The sequence below is a fragment of the Hippocampus bargibanti genome, linkage group LG16 (assembly GCF_051943395.1).
Source record: "Hippocampus bargibanti isolate YZ-2025 linkage group LG16, ASM5194339v1, whole genome shotgun sequence".
NCBI lineage: Eukaryota > Metazoa > Chordata > Actinopteri > Syngnathiformes > Syngnathidae > Hippocampus > Hippocampus bargibanti.
In genome coordinates, this window is record NC_142749.1 from 11,214,542 (window position 1) to 11,233,238 (window position 18,697).

The 18,697-nt window shown below is 40.7% G+C and overlaps 1 protein-coding gene across 2 annotated transcripts in view; it reads left to right on the forward strand.

The window, feature by feature from the left end:
* The window catches only part of LOC148886459 (glucocorticoid receptor-like), a 48,950-nt gene that overhangs the window by 28,795 nt on the left and 1,458 nt on the right, over positions 1-18,697 (forward strand). The window contains exons 3-8 of one of the 2 annotated variants that reach the window (XM_089016310.1): positions 4,722-4,894; positions 6,520-6,546; positions 8,529-8,645; positions 12,166-12,435; positions 16,358-16,502; positions 17,260-17,390. In XM_089016310.1, coding sequence (XP_088872436.1) covers positions 4,722-4,894; positions 6,520-6,546; positions 8,529-8,645; positions 12,166-12,435; positions 16,358-16,502; positions 17,260-17,390 — 863 coding nt within the window. The remainder of the gene's footprint in view (positions 1-4,721; positions 4,895-6,519; positions 6,547-8,528; positions 8,646-12,165; positions 12,436-16,357; positions 16,503-17,259; positions 17,391-18,697) is intronic. The other variant, XM_089016311.1, reaches the window with a different exon arrangement.

Here is an 18,697-nt window from a genome sequence, read left to right on the forward strand (position 1 = left end):
CCCTCAGGTTGCTGGGTCAATGATGAGTACAAATTTAGTTAACGTGACCACAAAGGGTTCCAAGCAGCAATCTCAAAAAGGTTATTGTGATCTCCTGAAACAGACGTAAATCGATTGTATTTTCCCTCACAGGAAATTCGCTGCATTCAGCAGAACTCGTAGCAGACTAGTGAATAACAAAGCTCAATGCTGTTAGTTTCTGCTCATCTTTGTTCCAAAGAAACCGCAGTGCAGCTCTGCTTACCTTCACTTTTGATTGGATTGGATTGGATTGGATATGCCTTTATTAGTCTCACAGTGGAGAAATTTACATTTCACAGCAGCAAAGTGATGAAAGGAATGAAAGTAGAAAAACGAAATACATGAGCTGCTGGAAAGGCAGCCACTCTCGCGGCGCCGTCTTGAAGTCAAAAGAACAATTGACTGTTGATTGAAAGAAGATTGACTGTCTTTGACAGTAGTAAATGAGCCCTGCTGTGATGTCGAAATTCAGGGCGTACTCTGATACATTTTCAACACTCGGCAAACAACAAGATATTGAATTAATATGACATTTGATGACTTAGCAGGCACTTGTGAGACCTAACTAACCCTTTCGATACAAACAATGTGCTTTGTATGAGTAATATTTTATCATTTCTAATTACTGCGTTGATTTTTGCAACAACGCTTAGATAAAATCATGATGAAAAATGACAACTCTGTAGCGAACTCAAGGTCACCTCTGCCAGCATGTCAATTGTGCTCTGTTTGCAATGTCCTCTCAAATCTATATAGTGCTTCACATGCATGTATGCCAACATCGCAAATCCCAGTTGCAGAGTTTTGCGTCCACTTCTTTTTGGCTTGACTTTATTTGTGGGTTTTCCCCTTGTTTGCCGAAGATATATATTGCTTTTTCTGCCTCTGTGTTAAGAACATTATTGATCGACAGCTCCTAATGAGGCTTGAACCTTCCACGGATGACTAAAAAGGCGCGTTTGTTTGCACAGGCCATAGGAGGGGGAGAGATGACTGTAGTCATGTAATCAAATACCATCTTGTGGTCATTTTAAAGCATGAAAGTTTACCTCGAAAGTGTGAAGTTGAAAGTCATTCCTTTATTTTCTTTATGAAATGATGGGTTTTCTCCGGGTCCTCTGGTTTACTCCCATAGTCCAAAAACATGCATGGCAGGCTGATTGAACACTCAAAATTGTGCCTTGGTGTGAGTGTGAATGGTTGTTTGTCTCTATGTGCACTATGTTTGGTTGGTAACCAATTCAGGGTGTCCCCTGCCTAGTGCCCGAAGATGGCTGAGATAGGCTCCAGCAACCCCTGCGACCGTAATGAGGATAAAGCGGTCTGGAAAATGGCTGGATCAATGTGTAGACTTCAAAATTCAGTGTCTAAGCGTGGAAAGTCGCAACAGCTGTTTGCAACAAGCATATCCACGTCACACAGTACAGGTCGATGGGTTTGGTACACAGGTCGATGGGTTTGATCCCGGCTTTGGCCTCCCTATGTGTACTATGCATATTTTCTTCGGGTACTCTGGTTTCCTCTCATAATCCATAAAAATGCATGGAAAGCCAATAGTACACTCTAAATTGTCCTGGATGGGTTCGCTCGTCTCTGTGCTCCCTCCGATTGGCTGGCAACCGGTTCAGGGTGTCCCCCGCCTACTGCCTGGGATGGGAGCCAGCACCCTCAGAATAGCCTTGTGAGGATAAAGGAGATTGGAAAATGGATGAATGGATGGAAGGAAGAGTGAATAAGTCGTATATACTCTGTGATTGACTGGTGAGAAAGCCTGGGCTTAGTTTCCATTTCTTGTGCACATTTCCATTGAGGATCTTTTCCAAAATGTCTGTCTCTTTGGCTGCCCATTTCTTCTGTGTGTCTTAAATATATTCTTTTCTCTTTTGCTTTCAATCATGAGAGCACTATGTCAAAGGACACCCAAATCAAGGCCAGATACAGTACAGTAAATAAGTAATGGTCAGTCAAAGAGTGACCACATCGTTGTGATGCCCTGTATTTTCTGTCCCTTTCAATGTCACGGTGAACCGCGACCTCTCCTAAGATGACTTGTGGCAAAGTACACTTTGGACTGGTCACTTGGAGAGCACAAGCATGGAGGTTCAAAGAAACACCATGTCTATTAATACCACACAGGTGGCTGAGTCTGTGCCAGACCCATACAATGCAACACCGTGTTCCTGGTTGTCTCCGAAGTACTTAAGACTGTCATTAAATCAATGGAAGATTGATCCATATTCTGGTTAACTTGACACGCTTTTTCATCTCTCTTATGCAAGGGTCACGCTCTTCATTCCAGACACCGGGAATGAGTTTCCTGCTCACCGCGGCCTGCCCCCATCATCTGTTTACACCATCTTTGCAGCAGTTGTGTAGTGTCAGCCCGCTGGCAACGCAACCGTCCTTCCCTTTTGGCCACTGGCTCTGTGCGCTTAGAGGAATCTAAGCAACTAAGGCTGTTCAACTTCTTAGCTGGGCCTCCTCCAAAATGCAAACACTCAGAATCCGTCTTTAGCCACGGTCCGATTTTACGTAAGACAGTGCCGTCCTTCGGAGCGGCTCTGAGGTGTTGGCCAGTGTCCATTTAGACTCCTTGCGTGGGTGGGATGGTCACTGAATATTTATGTATGCTAGCACTGTGCGCATGAATAAGGAAATAAGAGAGTCAATAGGGACAACCTGCAGCATTTCAGCGTATGAGTTCTATCGATATCAGGGCCTGCATGTTAAATCGGCATCAAGTTCCGCATCATTAGCAAGCATACAACACAACGTACAGGATGTTCCCATTAGACTTACGAAACACCTTTTAAGTCGACGCAGCATATAATTCTTGATATAATGCATACCTTTGACCTGACATACTTATTACGTATGCTGGCAATGCACCCTACATGCTGAACTCGCTCTGCTAAATATAGTCGAGTTAGGATGGTGGTAAAAGTTTTTGTGCTAGTTTTGGAGGCGTTTCTGGATTATTTTTTGGACTATACGGTGCACCGGATTATAAAGTGCACCTTCAACGAGTGACATTTTAAAGCTTTGTCCATATACAAGGCTCGCTGAATTATAAGGCACATGGTCAACTTAAAAAAACAAAAAAAAACTTTGATGTAAGTGTAACTTTTTTTTGTGACTTTTAGGTGTGCCATATAGTGCGGAAAATACGGCACTACATTAAAGCGATGCACAATTCCAAATGTGTTTTCCTTCACCTTATGAACCTTAACTCATTCACTGCAATTGACAAATTTATTCAGGAATTGAAAATATGACTTAGAGCACCATTTCCGAATTTGTTCAAGGTTTTTTTTTCTTGTTTTGGTGCCGTAAAGCACTGGCCATGGCCTCAGGCAATGTTTTTTTCCTCTCCACAAGGGGACAGCATTTCCCTTTTTTCCGTGTTAGCGCTTTGTTTCAGATTCAGCTGTTGTTAAAGCGCTATAATTATCAATATGTATGTATTGCATTGTATTTTGGACAGCCGCCCTTATTTCAAGCTCATATAACTCCAGACCCATATAATTTAGGAATTAACAATTTTTTTCTGATGAAAGAAGAGAATCTAAGGTTTCTCACACTGCATTGAATTTTTATGTAGTCCTAAAACTCAATATTCTGTGGGTCCTGGAATTCAAATGACAATGACAAAAACCCTGTCGATGGAGTGAACACATTTTTGCACTTCTGACAGTGACTGAGTTAAAAAAGTAAATACAGTATGCTGTAAATGGCATCCTATTCTATTTTCATTTAAATTAATGCAAACTGATTGAGGATCAAAATGCCATTTTTGATATTTTTAACCAGTTTATGTAATCGCTGTGATGCGTTGTGATGTAACATGCTATTGTTCATGTCGAACTTACTTCCTGGTCTATTGTGCTGTAAAAATGCCAACTGGCAACATCAAATATTCCCATTATTTAAAAGGCACTCCGTGCCATCTCAGGTTTCGTATTGTCCCTTTGAGAAAGGAGGAAAAGAACACTTGTTGTGGAAGATTATTATGCGCTGGTGTGCAACCGGTCCATTGCGGTAGCATAATATGAAAAAAAGACAACATGGTGGATTCCCACCAAAATTTATGTGGACGTTGCCAATCACAATTTTTTTGGGAATATTTGTTTAAACTATCGTGCTACTTTTGGAACATATTAAAATCTTAATTGAACAGTTGACATGTTTCACGTTCAATTTTTATTATTTTTTTTCATGCTATCTGGTTTGCTAATTTTCATAAAATAAAGCCTCAAGACATGCTAGCAACATTTTGTCCTGCAAAAAATCTACAATTTATGCACTTTTGACTCCATTTCATATAAAATGACAAATTGCGTGTTCAGCTCTGAATTCCGTGTCCATACGTAGCCGTTTCTCCTATGCAGGGAAATCATCCCTCTTCTTTCATCTAATTTTTTTTCTGGATATTTCTGCGAAAGAAATGTGTTTCTTGGAAGTGTTCCGCTTGCAAAAATGTCAAACGAATCATTTGCTTCCTCTTAAAAAATAATAAGCACAAACTGTTGAGAAATGGTTGTTCCATGGTCCACTGAATAATCAGACATCCGTTGATTTATTTCTTTTTACATAGGTTTGACCTAGAGGAACCTTCCTGAACCATTGTCCCACACGTCCGATTTCCATATTTTCATGCGACATTAACGTGTTCTTTTCTTCTTTACCTCCATGCTTTCTAGCTCAACCCCAAGACCAGGAGCAGAGTCCAACGGTTCTGTCGTGCTGGGTCAATCTAAATCCAACGGCCAGACCCACAAAGTGTGTTTGGTGTGTTCAGACGAAGCCTCCGGATGTCACTACGGGGTGGTAACGTGCGGCAGCTGCAAAGTTTTCTTCAAGAGGGCCGTGGAAGGTTGGTCTTGCACTCAAACAAACACGCTCGTGCCTCGTTTCCACAAAGCGCCACAGTTGAGTTTTGTTCGCATAGTCGATGAAGCTAACAGGAGCAATCGAGTCAAAGAATTGATCCTGGAAGTTTATCCTGGAAGCTAGTTCACCGTCTAGCAACCTGATCTGTAACGCCCGATGAAAATGGGACTTTAGCCTCTGTGACCCAACACCCCCTTCCTCTCTTCTCTTCCCTGACTGCACAAACAAAACACACTTTTTGCATCGCTTGTGGCATCCAACTGTTGTTCCGACTTATTTTTGCATGACCTTTCTTTGCTTTCTTGTCCAAGCAAGCACCACTCACCAGTTTTTTGGATTGGCGCAGAAGCTGGGTATAATCTTCCAGAGCAATTTTTGTGGATACGGTGTCTAGGATGATATTTTAGAACCTTTCTATCAGCAGAATTTTCAAATGAAGTGCCACTGGTGCAAATATGTACCTCGCTTTGCCAGAAGTACAACCTTGACAAAATCTATTTGAGATAAGTGGGCCTTTGCCTGATTATGTGGTACAGACGCTCCCCAACTTATGAACATTCGAGTTACGAATAACGGTACATACGAACATTTTTGCGGGTATGTTCGGACAGAGATGCTCTAAGTTAGATTTTGTATTGCGTGCCTTTTTCCAGCCAAGCTCGCTTGCGATTGGCTGCATAGTGTATGTGGGTGGGAAGGAAATCCCTCCTCCCAATAGACCACAGGTGTCAAAGTCAAGGCCCGCGGGCCAAATCCGGCCCGCCACATCATTTTTTTCGGCCCGCGAAAGCAAATCAAACTTGCTAAAATCTGAGCCAAAATGTCATATTTTTGGATGTCAACCACAATTAAAGTCATTATTCTTGACTTCAGATTTGAAAACGAGTTAGTCATTAATTTGCTGTGTGCTCTATATATAATATTTGAAGGGATTTAAACATTCTAATGGGTTCCCCAAATTCATAACGGCCCTCGAGAGGAAACCATAACTACAATGTGGCCCGCGGCAAAAAATGACTTTGACACCCCTGAAATAGACGCTCCAGGACGAGCATAACAAAAAGTAAAGACTGATGCCACGTAATTCAGTAATTACGTGCCAGTAGCTTCAGCAATGGCTTACTGAAGAATCAAGGATATATGTCGCCATACTACAGTAGGTGTTAATTTATTTTACGACTGTTAGAGCGTCTGTGTTTTATACTTCCCCGTTCAGTGTTTGACTTAAACATACATTCCATACAAAATATAGCACTGAAGCAACAGACGAACAAATTCACCTTACGAACAACCGCTTGGAACGTATCTCGTTCGTGAGGTGAGGAGCGTCCGTACTCTATTGTGTGTGTGTGTGTGTGTGTGTGTGTGTGTGTGTGTGTGTGTGTGTGTGTGTGTGTGTGTGTGTGTGTGTGTGTGTGTGTGTGTGTGTGTGTGTGTGTGTGAAATTGCAATTCATTTTTAAAGGTTGGACATTTTTATTTTTCCGAAATATTTTTTTTTACATCTTTTTTGTTTGTTTTTCTCCCCCCCCAAACTCCCCTCGCCTCCACCCCTCCTCAAACAACCACCTGCCCTCTCCATTTTCTGGTCGTATACTCAATGGCGAAGGATGGAGAGCACGACAAAAGAGTGATGGTAAATAAATGCAACTTTTAATCATAATGCTAATCCTTCTGGTGATGGCTCATGATGAGAGGTGCTCCCTGATGAGATGATTTGCTCCCCTCAACCCCAACCGCACTGGTCCATTTCTCCTGGCTTTGCATGAAAATGTGGATTTGAACCTTTTGCTCTGGGAACGTTTTATTGGCATTGCTGGAAATAACAAGCAAGGTGCACCTTCGCATAAGAACAAAGCGTACTGTTTTTGTAATTGTATGTTCAACCTGGATCTGCTTGGTAAATAATTGACATTTAATTAATTGTATAGTACATTCGTACCATAGAAGTACACAAATCTGCTGATTGTCTATAGTCCACATAACGGCGACTCATCCCAAAGCAGTTCAAAGCCCCTGGCACAAACAGCTAATTTAATTTTTTTCCACAAATCGTATTAATCATGTACGATTGTCAAATTTTTAAAAAATGAAAAGAATTGGCAAATTAAAAATTATATAATTTTTTCCCTTTAACCACTGAATGGATTTCTTTGCTTGCAAATGATTGGCATAATCTGCCCATAAATTACCTTATTTTCCGGTGTATAAGGCGCACCCAAAAGCCTTGATTTTCTTCAAAAGATGACCCTGCGACTTATATGCCGGTGCACCTTATATGTGAAGTAATATTGAGCCTCAACAAGTCTCATAACTAATTTCAGCAGCTAATTTCCACCTGTAGAAGAAGTAGTGTGTAATTCCAGCCTCGACTGTAGAGCCTTACAGTGTAGTGTGCCTTATATTTGGGAGTCTTTTTTATATTTAGATATTATATTTCGAAAATGTTTTTCATTCATTGAAAGTGCACTTTATACTCCTGTACAACGTATACACCGGAAAATATGGTAAATGCATTTTTTTTTGATCTCATGATTGAGATATAAACACCTAAATATTTGAATATTTGCTGGTTTGCCATCTTATTAACATGCTGCTTAAACGCAGTCCATCCTGCTGCTTTTTCTCAAGGTTCCCGAGACAAATATGCTGACGGATGCATCGTCAGAAGCTACTGCAGCTGCTGTAGCTTCTCATTGTTCCGCAAGAGCTCAAAGTTGCCGAGCCTCCGCGATCAAAGAAGCAAATCTGGCTTGGCGTCAGTTGCCACTTGTCACATGGCGCGTGGCCATTTTGCGCCATTTTTTGCGAAACCGACAGAGTCAATCATTAATCAAGTACCGCATTAAACACATTAGGAACATGATTAACGTAGAAATTTTTCACTCCACAGTTGAACTTTGTTTTAACAACAAGGTTATGCTGCTCATTGTTGTAATATTAGGAAAGTATAATTGCAGAAATAGCAAGAATAAATAATTCAATCTCATCATGAGATAGCAAATCGGGGACAATGACATCATTTTTAGATGATCATGTCTGGGGGGGGGGGGTTCATTAAAATAATTATTGGATTTCAACGACTACCAATATAAAAGAATTCACTAAAGATAGTTGAAGAAACAACTGACTCGGATTCTGGTTGCAAGAAAACATGATTGAAACATCTACATTTTTGTATTTAGTATCTCTATATTTCCACAACTATAATTTTAAAGTGAAGTCTCCAAAGCAGGCATTTGATTTGCTTGCCACCTTTTGCTAAGCTTGCGACTCATCCATTATATTAATGAGCAGCACTTTTAAAATATGCCGCTGTTGCACCTTGCAACACTCTGTTGTTAACCGCATCCACGACGACTCCCCTCCATTGTCTACGTGCAAAAGGACAGCGGACTCCAAATACGCTCATATACTAGTGATGAAATATTGGATTTGAAGCTGACATTCGCTTATGTGTTAAAGTTCATTATTTTAAGGGATGCAGCCCATACTAATCCTCATTTATATGGTTCAAAGTCAGCTCCATTTAATCCCATCACACACACTTCTACTTGCGCTTGCTAGTTTTTGCTTGCTACTAATTTTTTTCTGTTTTTGCCTTCTTTTTCTTAACAGGCCAGCACAACTACTTGTGCGCAGGAAGGAACGACTGCATCATCGATAAGATCCGCAGGAAAAACTGCCCAGCCTGCCGCTTCCGCAAATGCCTTCAGGCTGGAATGAATTTGGAAGGTAAAACTTCACAATGTGAAAAAGGGAATTTATCTATCTATCTATCTATCTATATCTATCTATCTATCTATCTATCTATCTATCTATCTATCTATCTATCTATCTATCTATCTATCTATCTATCTATCTATCTATCTATCTATCTATCTATCTATCTATCTATCTATCTATCTATCTATCTATCTATCTATCTATCTATCTATCTATCTATCTATCTATCTATCTATCTATCTATCTATCTATATCTATCTATCTATCTATCTATCTATCTATCTATCTATCTATCTATCTATCTATCTATCTATCTATCTATCTATCTATCTATCTATCTATCTATCTATCTATCTATTCCATCCATTCCATCCATCTATCCATCTATCCATCCATCCATCCATCCATCCATCTTTTTATCTATTTGGTCATTTATTTTTTTATGTCATTTTTTTTTATTTATCTATGTATTTATTTATTTATGTATTTATTCGGTCATGATTTTTTTTATTTATCTGTTCATATATTTCTTTATTTTTCAGTCTATTTATTTTTTATTCATCCATCCATTTATTTACGTATTTATCCGTCCATTTATTTATATATCCATCCATTTATGTATTCAATCAATTGTGCATTTATTTATTTATTTAGTTATTTATTCATTCATTCGTTTATTTATTTATGCAGTCATTTGTTCATTTATTTATTTATGCAGTCGTTCATTTATTTATGCATTCATTCATCCATCTATTTATTCATTCATTCATTTTATTCACTTGTTCATTTTATTCACTCATTCATGTATTTATTTATGTATTTATTTACTTATTCATTTGTTTATTTAATGTGGTATAATTGTGTGCTCACACACACACACACACACACACACACAACAGAGAATGAGAAAACTCCATTGGGCCAAAAATATAAAGCAATGGAATGAAAAACAGTAATTATAGATGGCAACTGAGTTCAGACGTGAAATCCATCCTATAGCAAAGCTCGCTCGCTGGCTAAAGGAGCTGAAGTTGGCTCCCGCCTTTCTTTTGTTGCCATGCATGACGGACTGAGAGGCCAGCAGCAAACAAACGACAAAGGCACTGATCTACTGAAGAGTTAATTTAATGCTCATCAGCTGTAGCTAACTATAAGTGCATTCATATTCTGAGCTCCCCATACAAGTGGCGTTGCACAATAAGATAAGATTCCTCTCAGAGTACGAACATGATTGCTTTTTTGAACGACTTCTCAGCCCTAGAATGACGTCTTTGGCCTACCTTCCAACCTGCAAAAACAAACTGCAAAGTGACGTCCTGCAACTTTCAACAGTCTTCTTGAAGGGGGTGATAAAAGTCACTTAATTGCTGTTTTTCACAGGTTGTTTTGACCGACGCGTTTCCAAGCCACAGACGTGTTATTATGACACCTGGGGACGGTTTTAATTTGTGAAACTATTTTTCAAATCTCTCCAGGCAGACAGCTGCGTTGAATCATGAGATTGCACAAACTGTTGGACAGATTTTTCACTGCGGTAACATGATCGGGCGCACCTTAACCGACATTCACAGTGTTCATGTACCTCCTCCTGCAAAGCGGAGGTAACAAGACACGGCTAAATCCAAAATGACAGTGAGAGATAACACGGCTCCCGTTTTTTGCCTCGAAAACATAAAATGACAGACAGAGAATTAGCTTACCCCAAAGACTTGATTCACGGCCACGCCGCCTCCATCCAAAGGTCATGTCCACTTGCGCTAAACCGCTAAAGCTCACCAATCAATTTTGAGCGTTTAACCTTTATTTAACCAGGTTGGTCCCATTGACGTTAAGAACCTCTTTTCCAGGAGAGACGAGCAGCAGCATTCAAAGAGAGAAGGCCTCAAGTTAAAAATAATCAGCTATTGCTCAATCGGCGAAGCTAAAACAACACTCGACTGAAACTGTTCCCATGTTTTTCAGTTCAGATTTAAACACGTTTATGGGCGCCAGATCCTTGCGTTCCAAGTCAAGTTGATAAGAGGTTGCCGTTTGTGGGTGCAGAACCCCACCCCCAACCCCTACTCACAATTTCTGAATGAGATCACAATGATGGGGCACAAAGCACTCGCGGGATTTGCCTTATATATGAAGCCGTGTCAGGGAATGAGCCGGTGGTTCGTCAAAGCAGGCCATCCAACCAACCCAAGAGTGCAATTCACGGTGGTGAGTCAGAGCGTAACAATTCGTAGTGAACCTCAGGGATGCGTGGCAGACCCTGTGTCAGAGGAATGCACGTGTAAAAACATCATCGTTGGCTATAACAAGTAACTAAATACAGTGATACCTTGGCTTACGAACTTAATTGGTTCCCAGACAGAATGTGTAAGGCGAAAAGTGTGTATCCCAAAAAATAATTTGCCATAGGAAACCATAAAAATGAGAATAATCCGTTCCCAGGTCCCCATAAAACATAATTTTCTACTTTCTAATTCTCGATGCCTTAAAACTACACCAAATACACCTTATTTTATGTATAATAAATGTGCTATGGTATTATAATTAAAGAAATACACTGTACTGTATAATGAAGTAGTTTTATTTACCTTTGTGATGGTCCTTGATGGCTTGATGGAATGAAGTGGCCGGTTTCATCAGCATTAAACACTTGATGAGAAACGTAGCCTTCTTCTTTCACCATCTTGAGGAATGATCCCTTGGAGGTGCTTTCTCTCCGATAATTTGACTTTTTTCCTCATCAATTGTGTTCTGTTTAGCTGGGTTGATAGCTTTTAGCATCAAGTGTACAGATGGCTTGTGCGGGTTATTTGTGGAGGCTGATTGATGGGATATTTTAACTTTCCAGTCTACACTCTGCTTTTGAACTATCAAAGTTTAAACGAGTCAAAATTTCACTGTTTTCTATCCATTTTCTCACCATTTCACTTTTTTTTGTTTCAAGCTCTGTCGTCTATATATATATGTAGATATGTAGATATGTAGATATGTAGATATATGTAGATGTATGTATATGTGTGTGTATATGTGGAATGTTTTTTTCTGTATTTTTTTTACATGGAAAAAAACGAAAATAAAGAAGACAGCCTAAAACGCCAAGGAATCATAATACGTATAATTAACATCTGAAAGACATCTGAGCAATTTCCCCAATTCTGCCATTCATCGGATGTTCCATCTGGATTTGAAAAAGTGGAGATCATCAATTTGATGTCTGCGTGACGGAAAGGGAGAAAAAAAGGCAATTCTGAGGTATTTGATGGACACCACTGTTGTTGTGGGACTGCACGTTGTCATGGAAACCGTCGAAAAGGCGAGGGAATAAAACAATCGGGAGAGTGCCAGAAAGCGCGGTGGACCAAATGCGTCTCTGCTGTCCTTATGTGAAGCTTTCCAAATGCTTTTTTCCTCAGCCATCACTGTGCCCTGTTTGTTATTATCTGACATATTTGGCTGGCATCTTACTTTGATACACGTATCATATAAAATGTGCTTCACATAAAGTTTTGTATGTTCTTCGTTGTTCCACCAGCGAGGAAGAACAAGAAGCTGAAGAGGAGAGAGCAGCAGAACATCCGAACGCTCGAGCCCGTCCCCGCCACGCCCGTGGCGGTCATCCCCACCTGCATGCCTCAGCTGGTACCCGCCATGCTTTCGGTGCTCCAGGCCATCGAACCCGAGATCATCTACTCGGGCTACGACGGGACACTGCCCGACACGTCGTCACGCCTGATGAGCACGCTCAACAAGCTCGGAGGGCAGCAGGTCATCTCAGCCGTCAAGTGGGCCAAGTCGCTGCCAGGTAATGAGAACCCGCTCCGACTGGGCTTCGCTCGCCTTCTCGTTTGCCGACCGGCTTGTAATTAACACCCATCGGTGGAAATGTGAGACGATTTATTATTTTTTTCGTATAATGCCGCGGCCAAAAGAGCAGTTACACAATCAAGAGTGTTGTAACATTTGTCACATGAATTCAGCTTTTTTCCCCCTAAAATGTGGTAATTCAAATGCAATTGATTATTGATTTCATGTACTCTTTTAACTCATTCACTGCAATTCTCGAATGTATTCGGGAATTGAAAATATGACGTAGTCATCGTAGTTTCTTTCCACACAACGGCGTCTACACATACGTTGATCCAACAGTAACATCTACTATTTTTTATTGCTTTTTTTTGGCGGGGGTGCGACTGAAATCCCCAAATTAGAATTACCCTAATTTCCGGACTACAAGTCGCGATTTTTGTCACAAGCTTTCAACCCTGCGGTTTATACTAGCAGGCTAGCTAAGTAGCTAGCTAGTTATTAGCTATATAGCGCATCTGGCTATCTATCTATCTAGCCGGCTATCTATTAGCTGGCTGACTAGCTTTCTATCTATTTAAGTTACATCCAGGTTGAGTGAATGCTGGCACATATGGCTGCTGCTGCTCACCCACAGAAAAGCTTATCTTGTGACTGTAAAGTGACCTTGAGTGTTTTGAAAGGCGCTTAGAGCGCCATTCCCGAATTAGTTTTTTTTTTTCATGCTTGGGTGCTGATAAAGCACTGGCCATGGCTTCTGGCAATGTCTGTCTGGTCCACAAAGGGGCATCATTTCTCTTTTTCCCATGTTACCGCTTTGTTCCGGCTTCAGCTGTTGTTAAAGTGCTATATAAATGAATATGTGTGCCCTCATTTCAAGCTCATGTAACTCCAGAACCATATCATTTAGGAATTAAGTATTTTTTTTCTGATGAAAGAAAAGAGTAAGGTTTCTAACGCTGTATTGAATGTTTATGTAGTCCTAAAACTACAGTGAATACACTGTATGGCATGTGATGGTGAATGTATAACATTGGAAATTATACTGAAATATAGGCACCATTTTTTCCTCCCCAATTTTGTTTTAGAATGTAGTGGCTTCCTTTCCAGCAGCTCCTGTATTTTGTTTTTTTACTTCTTTCTTTCCTTTCCTCTTCCTTTCATAACTTTCATAACGCTGGTGCGAATGGCTGCCGCTGCTCACCCGCACAAAAAAAACTTCTTATCCTTTGACTGTAAAGTGTCCTTGAGAGTTTTGAAAGGGGCTTAGAAATGTATTATTATTATTATTATTATTATTATTATTATTATTATTATTAAACTTAATATTTTGTGGGTCGTGGAATTCAAGTGACAGTGACAAAAACCCTGGCACTGGAGTGGACACATTTTTGCACGTCTTGCAGATGACCTCATCTCATCTCATCTCATTTTCCATACCGCTTATTCCTCATTAGGGTCGCGGGGGTTGCTGGAGCCTATCTCAGCTGTCTTCAGGCACGAGGCGGGGGACACCCCGAATTGGTTGCCAGCCAATCGCAGGGCACACAAAGACGTACAACAGTCACTCTCACACTCACACCTAGGGACAATTTGGAGTGGTCAATCTGCCTTCCATGCATGTTTTTGGAGTGTGGGAGGAAACCGGAGGACCCGGAGAAAACCCACTCGGGCATTGTAAAGTGTCCTTGGGTGTTTTGAAAGGCGCTTGAAATAAAATGTATTATTATTATTATTATAGCATTTTTCCAAATGTAATATTGACTGACATAATTGGTTGATTTATTTATTGTAAAACTTTTGAAATTGTATATGCACCCTGAAGTTTGGTTGAATGAATTATAGTAAAATTATGGGTAGGGCATTTTCAAATTAGTATTTGACATTTTTTGAAAAAAATAAATAAAAATATTAAAGGAACAATTTCACATTTGCACGTATATGTTAAATTAACATTTAATGGTAATTAATAATTAGATACATTATTGCAGAATGAAATCACTTTTATTTCTAAAATATATTTTCATTTAATGTTAAGCAGATTCCTTACTTACAGACAGTGTATTGTAGGTGTTCAAATACCTGACATGTTTCGGCGACTACTTCCGCCTTCGTCAGAGTGTCACGGATGTTGCTGTGACGCGCCATTTTCAGCTGGTGTTGCTATGAGGGCGTGACCTACCTGTCACGCTGTGGAAATATTTTGAGAAATATGCTACCTGAATTAAAATCTATTTGATGTCAATTTGTAAAATATTTTTTCATTTTGATCTGTGAAAGACAAAAATTACAATACATGTGTAGCCGTATGTCGGGCTGCAGCTATCGACATTTCTCCAAATCGGGTCCTCACCCAGTATCCCATCATTTAATCGAGTAATCACGCCCTAAATAGCTTTGCATTATTAACCATGAATGCAAAGCCGACATTTTCCCCTGACCCGTGTGACTCCCCCTCGCTGCACGACAGCCACAAAAACCACACAGAAGGGGAGGGACAACGCGTTAAAAGATAACAACAAGCCGTGGAGAATTGAAAGCGGTGCTTTGCCATGTGCTGATCATGACAAAGCGGCCACATGACACGCTGATCGCTGCAAGTATTCTCTGGATATTTGCTCCCGTCCTTTGTTTAGCTAATCATGTTCAACAATAAGCGCAGTTCACATTTCGCACTTAATTAGAAAAAAAGGAAATAAAGGCAGATGATAATTGTTGAATAGAATAATTCTATGTAAGACAAAATGCGTGTCATTATACTTTTTTTAACTCATTCACTGCCATTCCCGAATTTATTCGGGAATTGAAAAGCATGACGTGGAGCGGCATGCCCGAATTTGTTTGGATTTTGGTTTTTCTTGCGCAGTGGGTGCCGAAAAAGTGCTGGTCACACCTCTGGCATTATTTTTCCCTCCCACAAGAGGGCAGCATTTGTCTTTTGTGCAGCCAGCCCCATTTCGAGCTCCAATAACTCCAGACCCATATAATTTAGGAATTAACAGTTTTTTCTGATGAAAGATGACATTCTAAGGCAAGGGTCGGGAACCTTTTTGACGAAGAGAGCCATAAAAGTAAAATATGTAGAAATGTCTTTTTAGTGAGAGCCACACACACACAAACGCGAGCGCACACACACACACACACACACACACACACACACACACACACACACACACACACACACACACACACACACACACACACACACACACACACACACACACACACACACACACACACACATGCACGTGCGGCCACTTTTCAACAAAATGTCAGAATGTATTATTTAAAATAACTTTGTGATAGTACTCACCATTAACATGATTGGTTTTCCGTTCCGCGTAATTGGTAAAAATCCAGCCAAACGAGGGTTGACGAAGTTATTGCTAATTTGTTCGGGTTTTGTTTTTTTTCATGCTTGGGTGCCAATAAAGTACTGGCCATGGCCTCTGGCAATGTTTTTTTTTCCACTAGGGGGCAGTGTTGCCTTTTTTTTCCATGATAGCCCTTTGTTCCAGCTTCAGCTGTTGTTAAAGCGCTATATAAACCAATATGTATGTATTGCATTGTATTTTGGACACCCACCCTCATTTCAAGCTCATATAACTCCAGACGCATATAATTTAGGAACTAACTCTTTTTTTTTCTGATGAAAGAAAGGAGTCTAATATTTCTAACGCTATACTGAATGTTTATGTAGTACGAAAACTCAATATTCTGTGGGTCTTGCAATTTGAATGAAAATGACAAAAACCCCTGCACTGCAGTGGACGCATTTTTGCACAACTGGCAGTGAATGAGTGATCTATTCTTTGAAGCCTGCAATTCAAGTGATAATGACAAAAACCCTGGCACTGGAATGGACCCATTTTTGCAGTTGTAGTGGATCTAATACCAGGTATCACTTTTGTCCTCCCCAGGCTTCCGTAACCTGCACCTGGATGACCAAATGACGTTGTTGCAGTGCTCGTGGCTCTTCCTCATGTCCTTCAGTCTGGGCTGGAGATCTTACAAGCAGTGCAACGGGAGCATGCTCTGCTTCGCCCCCGACCTTGTCATCAACCAGTGTGTATATTGTCGGATGCAAGCGCCTGTCTCTCTCTCTCTGTCTCTTTCTCTCTCGCTGTCTCTCTGTGTGTCTCTCTGCGTCTCTTTCTGTCTCTCTCTCTGTCTCTCTCTGTCTTTCTCTATCTTCCTCTCTCTCTCTCTCTCTCTCTCTCTCTCTCTCTCTCTCTCTCTTTATCTCTGTCTCTCTCTTTATCGCTTTTTCTGTCTCTGTCTCTCTCTGTCTCTCCATCTCTCTCTCTGTCTCTCCCTGTCTCTCTCTCTGTGTCTCTGTCTCTCTCTGTCATTCGCTCTCTCTCACTCTGTCTCTCCCTCTCCCTCTCTCTCTCTCTCTCTGTCTCTGTCTCTCAGTCTCTCTCTGTCTGTCTCTCTGTGTCTCTCTGTCTCCCTCTCTCTCTGCCTCCCTCTCTCTCTGGGTATCTCTTTCTCGCTCTCTGTCTCTCTCTTTATCTCTCTTTATCTCTCTCTCTGTCTGTGTCTTTCTCTCACTCTCTGTGTCTCTCTCTTTTTCTCCGTCTGTCTCTGTCTCTCTGTCTGTCTGTCTGTCTGTCTGTCTGTCTCTCTCTCTCTCTCTCTGTCTGTCTCTCTCTTTATGTCTCTCCGTCTCTCTCTGTCTCGATCTCTCTCTCTCTCTCCTTTTTAACCATCCAGCTTTTATGCAACTTCGTCAGGATAACATAATCAGGACAGATAATGACAACAGTGACTCCTCCATGATTGACCACGTATCCTGTCTTGCTGTCTCCTTCTTCTTTAGAGAACGAATGAAGCTTCCCTACATGACAGAGCAGTGCGAGCAGATGCTGAAGATCTGCACCGAGTTTGTGCGTCTGGAGGTGTCCTACGACGAGTACCTGTGCATGAAAGTACTGCTGCTTCTCAGCACAGGTAAATTATACAAAGCAGCCCTCACCTCATTTGAATAGTTGTTTGTCTACGCCGCTACGTTTGAGAACCCGTTGAGAGTTGATCTCCTTCAGGGTTTATCCCGCCGAGTTCCAGAAACCGGTTACAATAGGATCCAAGGACGCTCGTGACCCTGGCGAGGACATGCGGCCAGGATAATGGGCGGATGGAAAAATGAGACGATGTTGCTTGCGCCTCACTGGGGATGATTGGCAAGCTAATGGGTGCACTCAGAAAGCAGAATTACTTTTTCTATGCTGACTCCAAAGCTATTTCCATCTACTCCCTGGAGCCTTGTCGACACTATCGGGTCACGACAACTTTGAATTATTTCTCATTCGCTCGCAGGTTCATTCGGTTGCATTTGAGACGATTGACGTCATCTATTGCAGCTTCTATGCGGAACAGGGATTTATCTCTTCATCTATTTATTTGACCTCGACTGCAGCTCCAAAATGACAATCAGATAAACATTACGAATAAATAATTGATTTTGAGGATACTGTATTTCTCACTGTATAAGGTGCACCCAAAAGCCTTGATTTTCTTCAAAAGATGACCCTGCGCCTTATATGCCGGTGTGCCTTATATGTGAAGTCATATTGAGCCACAACAGACCCATATAATTTAGGAATTAACTCCAAATTTATTGGGGAATTGAAAATATGACGTAGACCACCATTACCGAATTTGTTTGGGTTTTATTTTTTCTTGTCTGGGTGCCGATAAAGCGCTGGTCAGACCTCTGGCATTGGTTTTCCCTCCCACGAGGTGGCAGCATTTCCCATTTTACCATCCTAGCGCTTTGTTCCAGCTTCAGATGTTGACAAAGTACTATACAAACCAATATGTATGTAATGCATTGTATTTTGGACAGCCACCCTCATTTCAAGATCATACAACTCCAGATCATATAATTTAGGAATTAACTCTTTTTTTCTGATGAAAGAAGAGAGTCTAAGATTTCTTTCGCTGCATTCAATGTTTATGTAGTCCCAAAACTCAATAGTCTGTGGGTCCTGGAATTTGAGTGACAATGACAAAAACCCTGGCACTGTAGTGGACACATTTTTGCACATTTATCTGACAGTGAATAAGTTAACATACATGTTTCCATGTTTGAACATATTTGCATATACATTCCCACAAGAGGTTTCTCAAGTAAAAATGTTACTATGTTCTAGCTACCAGATATTTTTAGCAAGCTAGTTTGCCTACCGATTGAAATACCACTTTTACCTCACTACTTCGTTAATATGTTGTAGCCACTAGTTTTTAGAGCTAGCGTA